The 8,614-nt window shown below is 44.2% G+C and overlaps 1 protein-coding gene across 1 annotated transcript in view; it reads right to left on the bottom strand.

Moving 5' to 3' along the window:
* Positions 1-6,617: 6,617 nt before the first annotated feature.
* The window catches only part of RFX8 (RFX family member 8, lacking RFX DNA binding domain), a gene marked incomplete at its 5' end in the record, with an annotated part of 28,241 nt that continues 26,244 nt past the window's right edge, over positions 6,618-8,614 (bottom strand). The window contains one exon of the mRNA XM_010151114.1: positions 6,618-6,874. Within this exon, the coding sequence (XP_010149416.1) occupies positions 6,618-6,874 (257 nt within the window). The remainder of the gene's footprint in view (positions 6,875-8,614) is intronic.

Here is an 8,614-nt window from a genome sequence, read left to right as displayed (position 1 = left end):
CGGCCGTCGCCAGCCTGGGGCAGCCACCCGCGGCGGGCGTTCCACGGGGTGATTCTCTGTATGCGCTGCGAAGCCACCGAAGCGCAAGTCCTTCCGTTTATTCCCTAAGGGGGAATCCCGGAGGGAGCGTGCCCGCGTGGACGCTCCCCTCGCAGAGAACGCTGAGTTGGGATGCGAGGGTCCAGCAGCAGCAAGACCCCAGGAGCTGGAAAGACAGACCTCGTTCGTCGGGATGCTCGTGGGATTCGTTTTGCCATGTACACGCGTGGGGATGCTCCTAAGTTACCTGTTTCCCCAGCAAGGTTTTTATTAGGCAAAGAATTGAAACATCCGAGTGTCTGTCAATGGCCCACTTCAGCAAAGGCGCTTTTGCATCGTGGAATCATAGATCAGAGACTGGTTTGGGCTGGAAGGGACCTTAAAGACCATCTAGTTCCAACCCCCCTGCCATGGGCAGGGACACCTTCCACTAGACCAGGTTGCTGAAAGCCTCATCCAGCCTGGCCTTGAACACTTCCAGGGATGGAGCATCCACAGCTTCTCTGGGCAACCTGTTCCAGTGCCTCCCCACCCTCTCCATGAAGAGCTTCTTCCTGATACCTAATCTAAACCTCCCCACTTACCATTTAAACCCATTACCCCTTGTCCTGTCACTACAGGCCCTTGTAAAAAGTCCCCCCCAGCTTCCTTGTAGCCCCTTCAGGTACTGGAGGACTCCTGTAAGGTCTCTCTGGAGAAGGTCCGGCAAGAGAAGGCTGTGACACTGCCCTTTGGAACATTGACCCCACTTCAGTGCTTAAGCTGAGACTGAAGAATGCAGATCCAAGTGACAAAATAAATGTAGATTTCCAAAAACATCCCCACACATTTTCTGTTCTCGGCCATAGACTCCTTTGGTACAAGAGTGCAAACTTTAAATTCTTTAAAATGTACACTTGTAGACTTTCATTGCAGTCGTTCAACTTATGTAAGGAGTACAGGTCCGGTAGGAGACGGGGAGGAATGAATCTCACAGGAGCCTTGGCCTTTCACATCTACATCTAATAGATCTTTCCTTTCGTAGCTGTGAGGGTGCTGTTACGTCGTCTGCTTCATTGCTCCGTGAGAATATGCTGCAGGTGTAATTCTGAATATAAACTTTTGTAAATCAAAGAGGACTGAAATTTGAGGTATTTTTAGCTTACATTTTTCCTAGACTCTCTGTTTTCTTTTTTATCTTCACTGTAAAAAAAACCCTGAAGGAATGGTGAAAATGGATATAATTTGCCATAAGGCCTAAATTAATTTTTCAAACTGTGAAGATACTTTCCCATATTATGTAATTTTGCCACCAAACTCTTAATCTTACCAGCAAAATTGAATAACCAACTATCTTTTCCTTTAGCACATGGCCCTGCCTGCATCTGCTGTAACACCGCCCCTTCGAACTTTGACCCACACCTCAGTGCTTGAGCTGAGACAGAAGGATGTAGATCCAAGTGAAAAAATAAATGTAGATTTCCGAAACCAAAATGCGTGAAAGCTTGCTAAGCACCTGACAAGTGCTTTTCTCTAGTTCAGGAAATGCCCTTTCTTAAAATAAGGAAGCAGTTGTCCCTTCTTGAAATAACACGCAGGCCCAGTCAACTCCCTGCAGACAAGCTCTTCAGAAGTATTTAAAAACCCGATTCCCTGGTGTTCCAGGGAGTTTCCTCAAGCAATCTGATGCATGCGAGAGGCAAATTTCATACTCTGTATTTACTATTTAATACAAATTTATTCCAGAGTTTCTCTTTATAGAGTCTTTGCTTATACTCTGAACCCTAAGTTCAAACAACCTGTTTTTTGGCATAAATGAATTAATATCATTGTATACAACCTATTTCAGTTAATAGAATTATATGTCAGATATTGACTCTTGCATCCTGCAATAAAAGGGAAACATAGCAGGAATTTTTTAAGAGGTAGGAATTAGTGCTAAGTTCTGTGTGCAATAAATACCAGTTTTAAATTACGCGCTGTAGACACAAGGCAGCACTAACACAGAGTCATTAATCTATTCTGTAGCTTCCAGATAAACTTACCCCAACGATTTCAGGTAGGCCTTCAGCTTTACTGATGGCAAAAAATACAAGAAATAGATAAAAGAAAATGACGAATATTTCACGTTTATCTTCTGAAGATTTATTCAAATAAAGTCAAACAACCAAATCAGGGGACAACTGCATTGCCAGCACAGTTTTGCATTTAGTATTTCTGGAAAAAGATCTTAAATTTAAGTGAATAAAACCAGTATTTTTTTAAGGTTTTATCAGAAAGTAAGAACAGCCTAGCACATAGAATTTTCAAGTCAGGCTGTTTTTCTCTGAAGGTTTTCTATTCATCAGAGGCAAAAATAATCTGTCCATGGTTTTAAAAGTTTTAGTGATTCCCTCTCTCTTCCAAAATAACCTGGATGAGCTGAAAATTAGGAGAGAAACATGGTAATGTTTTGACTGTAGGGACTGCAAATCACCGTTTCTCCCTTAGCTGAATACAAGTCTGTACTCTCTGTTTTTTTTCTGAACCCAGGTATTTTGCAGATACCCAACCTTATTTTACAGCAATTAACCCAGCAAGAGGAGATATGCATTGGGTTTCCTCATAGGGTGGCAAAGGCCTGATAGGAAGCCAGGTCTGCTTTTTAATACATCGTTCACACTTTGTATGTCTGCCACAGGCCCTTCTATTATTTTTCAAAACAAATAGTCTCAGCCTGACTCCCCCCACCAGCGGAGACTGGTTTTTCATGGTGAAATCCTGGTTTTCTTAAAATCAGCAGAAGTTTTGCCACAGAATTTAAGCTGGGTCAAATTTTACTCTCATTTTTTGATCATACTAGTTAATGATTTCACTTGATCTCTGAATCCTGGATCATGTAGACCACTCAGATGAACACTCATCGTTCATTTAAGTGTAGTTAGCTATGTCCTTTTTTTTCCCTCCCTTTTTAGCAAAGCAAAGTGTTCGATTTGCTCTCTGCCAACAGAGCCTCAAACAGCATAACCTCAGTCTGTCTGCGCCCTGATTTGCAGTGTATTGAATGTTACGGAGGTGTGGAATTGGATTAAAAGCTACAGCGTGGTGCTCTGCAGATAAATCCACTGCAGGTGTGCAGTTTAATAGGATTTTAATTTGGTAACAAGTGAACAAAGAGAGGAAGCCCAGAATGGGATTTTCTAGATGAAAAAATGCTGTTCGTGCTGAGAGAAAGCAACTGCAAGCTCTGTGATAAGAAATAAAGGTGGGGCCAATGCTCTCTGAGCTGCACTTTCATAGATTGCGGCTCACTCAGAGCATCTTCGTTCCTGTGACCGGTTTCAACAATTCTTGGTTCAGACTCCATGCATTTGGCTACAGAGGATTTCCTCTGCCACACTCGCCGTTAAGCCAGATTGTTTAGATCTTGTATTCTCTTACTCCCCGCCCTCTACATTTTTTCATATAAAAATAATGTTTTCCTCAGGAGAGGCCACCAACTTGGAATGTATTCCGTCTTCAAGATTATGAACAATTATTTTCATGCTTCGAATAATAAAAATAAAGATTCAGAAATGTGCTGCGCTGTTCAGAATCAATGGAAAAAACACGGTCTCTCTGCCAAGGGGTGTGATTTATATTCAGCATGAACTAGGACTAGAGGACCAAAAACAGATGGGAAAGGGAAAGGAAGAATGAAGGTGACAACTTCGTGAAAGATCACGAAGGGATCTGCTGAGCCACAGACACGTGGCTGATAGGCTGCTGATATCAGGGCAAGGCTGGGAGATTCTTTTCTGATTTCTGTTACCAGTCCTCCTTCTCATTTTTTCCAGAGTTTCACAGCAAAACTGAGTTTTTAGCACTAATTTCAATGAGATGAGGGTGGAGGTGCGATGAACAGATTTTTTTTTTCCCAAGTGTACAAGCTGTAGAGAAAGGCATAGAAATGCCTTGTGGGACAAGATGAAAAAGATACGGAGGTTGTTGTTGTTGGCAGAGGACGGTGTGGAGGATGGGCACTGACGAAAGACACTGGGTTGCAGAGAACTGCAGAGGCTGCATGAGGTAAAGGAGTTAAAGGAAAAATGATGAAATACGCCCGTGATGCGCGGAGCTATATGTCAGGCAGCAGAAATGCGGTCCAGGAAACGGCAGCACAGCCGGTGGATGCCGCTAAGGTTGCTGAGGGTTTGGATAACCCCCCAGAACAGGTTGTGGCCGAAGAAGGGTAAGTCAAGAGCAGGGACAGATGGTTGCTTGGGAGTACGATGATGATTTTTGGTGATGAAAAGTGTCAGAACACAAATCCTCATGCCATGGGAATCTATTCAGAAGGTCTGCAGGGATGGCAATACAAAGAAAGTGGTGGGTGATGGAGATGCTTTTGGCAGCTGTGTTTTTCAGCAGCCTGTGGAATTTGTATTGGCACCCAAAAAGAAGGAGCCTGCAGTGGTTGAGGAGGGAGCTACCACCCGTTTGAAGGACACAAGTAGGCAGAAGTGCTCACTCATTCTATCGCGTCTCCTGAAACCCAGTCGAGCTGCAGGTTCAAGTTTTTCAGCTCCTTCACAAACTGCAAACACTTGAACCACAGCGTCAGCAAGCTCTTACTAGGCTCTCTTCTCATCACAACGTTATCAGCATCTTGACGTGGACTGGTAGAATCTGTTAGCTCTTGGGATCTTTCATCTAAGCTCTTTCGATGCGCTCCCAATCCTTCACTTTCTCCTTCCCTCCTCCATACCTTCTCTCAAGTCGTCCTACTCTCTATTTCATGTTTTATACCCATCTTGTCTGACGCTCCTTGTCCCTCATGCTGATCAGCCTTGCTCTGTTATTGGGATCATGTATGAAGTATGCAAAACTGATACACACAATGATAGGCATATCACTTACACAAACAAAATGAAGCAATGGGGCTGGGGAAGGGCCTGGAGCACACACCCTGTGAAGAGCGGGTGAGGGAAGTGGGGTTGTTCACCCTAGAGAGTGACAAGGTCTCAGGGGAGGCCTTGTCACTCTCTATCTACAGCTACCTGAAAGGAGGCTGTAGAGAGGTGGGTGTTGGTCTCTTCTCCACAGTGACAAGGGATAGGACAAGAGGAAACAACCTAAAGTTCTGCCAGGGGAGGTTTAGACTGGGTATTAGAAAAGACTTCTTCACCAGAAGGGTTGTCAGGCACTGGAACCGGCTGCCCAGGGGTGCGGTGGAGTCACCATCCCTGGAGGGATTTAAGAGACTTGTAGATGTGGTGCTTAGGGACATGGTTTAGTGGTGGCCTTGGCAGTGCTGGGTTAATGGTTGGGCTTGGTGATCTTAAAGGTCTTTTCCAACTCAAACAATTCTACAGTTCTATGATTCTACAAAAATTCTGGACCAAACTCTCGTCTGCTCTCACTCACCTAAGAGCCTTGCAGTGGTCAGAGTGGCCCATATAAAAGCCCGTACGGGCAGCACAGCAAAGGAACAAAGAAAGCAGGGCAGATGCTGCTTAAGCTTTCTATTGTTTTATCTCCCAGATTTCTGACCATCAGTGGTTTAGAGATTCTTTGCTTGTAGCCTGCACCAAGCTCAGTTTGTTTTTTGACGTTGAAGTGGTATGGCAGTATGGGTCATGATATTACATTTGAAAAAATAACAAAAGCTGTCAAACATGCCCATCACATGCATAAATCATTCTTGTTTGTCCCTTTTGTGTCTTTCTCCCCCCCAGTTTTCATTGCTGAGCTAGTTTTTAGAGTATCTTATATTGAAAAACAAGGGTCCACCAAGGGTCTTAATAACAAATAAAGTTGTATTTAAAACACTCCATTTCCAGTCCTGGTCCTCCTTTATGGAAGCTGAATACATCTTGGGAGGAAAATAACTATAGCAGAAAACAGCTGGATGTCTACTTCATCACTTGTATTAAGCACAGAGGCTTGATCCATGTTCCCATATGTCCTTATATTTAGCCTTGTATCCTAGACAGACTTACAGTCTGTTTTGTTTTCTACCTGTATGTCATCCCTTATGGTTGTAAGTTTGAACCAGCAGACTGACTGCAAGAAAGTCTGTTGGAGCAGAAAGTTCTCAAGGATTTCATCCTTCTGCATAGTTTGATGAAGCTAAGAGCTGGGCAGAGGACAGAGGGCTCTCCGTGCTTCCAACAGTGAGAAAAGACCACGTCATGTGCTCTCTCTTCTGATCAATAAATACATGCAGTCTGCTTGGTCAGGTAGCCCACAAGCTGTTCCCAATCCAGCAGAACGGCACGGATCTTGCTTGGACAACACTTGGGGAATCTAAAGGAGCACTGAAGGTCTGCTGGAAACCCAGGGGAACTGCAGTGGTGAGGAGGTACGTGGTGTGGAGGTGATGACCCCTTGACAGGATGGTGGGATGAGTGGGGAATGTGGAGGATGGTTTCTGGCTTGAGGTTTTGACACTGGACACAGCTCCATGCAAACCTAGATTTTATTAGTTCTACTTTACACACATACCCCCTCCCCCCAGATAAAATCCACACCCCTCCCAATTTATCCAATTTATGTCCTTTTTTTTCCTTCTTTGTAATTTTCTTGAAAGTTAATGTTTCATTTCACCTTGCTGTCTGTGGCTGTGTCCACCGAACAACTCAAAACTCTGGAAAAATGTTGCTTAATCCAAAGTTATTCTGGTTCTGCATCAGAGTTGTGAGAGTTGTCTGTGGAGAATCGGCTTGAGGTTGCTTCATGGCAAAACAGCCCCAGAGTTGGCTGGGCTCATAAACCCACAGAACAGGGACCTTGTTTTCCTTTGCGACATCGAAACTTTCATCTCCCTCCTCTATATAGGACAGGAAGACATGAGCCACAAAATCCATGAGTAGCAAATTAAACAAATACCAGGATCCTAGGTTTAAAGAAAAACAAAAGTGATGTTAACAACCTCTTAATTTGCTTATAATCATAAACTGTTCTTTTTTGAAATGTTTCATTATGGTAATAGTGGGCTAGACCAAGTAACAGCCTAGCACTCATCAAATAGTACTTACAAAATTATCTACTTCCAAAGACCACAGCAAAATAAGCACCAACTGCAGATTTTAAACAATCAAAAGCCTTTCCTCCTTATTTTAGCTCGAGAAGAAAGTATACGTGTGTTTATTTGCTTTCTTATTCAAGTTCTTCCCCCAAATTCACTGTTACTACAAGGTTTATCCACAACTACCTATCATCCTCATTCTCCCACTGGACAGATAAATCAGCCTCTTCCCAAGCAAACCCTCCTGCAGATGTTTGTGTGCCCTGTATGTATGACATGAAGTGGCCTACTAGGCTATTTTGCCAGCTAGGGGCAAAACTGCTAAAAACCAAGAGAAAGACTTATGGAGGCCATTGACTTATGAATAACTCCTTTGGTTGAAAACCCTTGCAGTAAAGAGGACGTCTTCTTCTGTGCCATAAATCTGCACAGGGAGTCACCAAGTAATTCATAACCTCTGCATCCCACAAATATGTTTACATGGACATTAACAGGGAGATACTATAATTTACACGAACTACCAAGGTTTGCAGAGCTTTAACAATGAAAACGTACTGCCTCTTTTGATGTTGTATGTGTCTGGGAAGCTGCTGCTTCTCCTGCTTGTCCTTTTGCGTGTCTTTGAATTATAGCAAAGTGAGTGAAAGGGCTTGTTTATCTGTGAGACAAGGAGAGGGACTTTTATACTTGGGGTTCACACACTGGTGTTTTCAGTACATTCAAGAAGGGTGAGTGTGAAACAAAAGCTATCGCTCCAGTTCTCCCTTGGAGGAATACAGAGGGACACAGTTTTGAAGAGGGAGTAGGTTGAAGCACCTTGCTTATGGAAGAGGAATGCGTAAACTGCTCAAAACCCCTCATTTTTGAGATCGGGTGTTAGACGGTTTGTGCTGAAAACTGGCCCAGGACTGTTTATTTTGCGGAGGAATCAATGGCATCTGGTGAATTATCTGTGTGGACCCAAGGCTGAGATGTGTGTTGTGTAAGTCAGTGGTGAGGATGCTGTGGCAATCCTGGTGGAGCTGAGGCTGTTTGAATGCAAGTCTGCAAGCATCTCCTTTTTGAACGGAGGTTATACTAAGAACTGTTAGACAGCTACAGGGGTCTTTCTTCCCTGATAGAGAAACCCAAACAGAGATACTTCAGGGATGAGGACCCTGGAGGCATTTTGCAGATGTGAAGTTCTGTGGCAGAGGTAGGGGGGTACACACATCCCTCCCCAGCCGGTGTGGCTCAGCCATACATCCCTGAATGCACTGGGAGGGAGACCATTAAGGAGATGGAGGTATCCCTGCTGATGTGAGGCTCTGTGATGGAGACATGTAGAGGCACATTTGATGGAGAGGAGGTGGAGCTCAAAGCGCTGTAGAGGTCCCATTAGCCCTCCCTGCTGCAGCAGACTTGTTCCTTGCTGCCTTACAGGCGAGTAACTGCAAGGCTCCCGTGATCAGAGTTGGGCATCACTCACATGGAAGCTGGGCTGGAAAAGCGTAAAAGTCAATCCTAAATTCAGAGGTGTGAGTATGCCAGCATATTATGTGTGCCGGATGTGCCCAGCTCCAAGGCAAGAGCCCCAGGCAGAAGTTAAGTTTGAGTTTGGTTACTGGT

The sequence above is a fragment of the Eurypyga helias genome, unplaced genomic scaffold, assembly GCF_000690775.1.
Source record: "Eurypyga helias isolate BGI_N326 unplaced genomic scaffold, ASM69077v1 scaffold23864, whole genome shotgun sequence".
Classification (NCBI taxonomy): domain Eukaryota; kingdom Metazoa; phylum Chordata; class Aves; order Eurypygiformes; family Eurypygidae; genus Eurypyga; species Eurypyga helias.
Note: the sequence above shows the minus strand (reverse complement) of the source record. Positions and strands in the feature narration are given on the sequence as shown.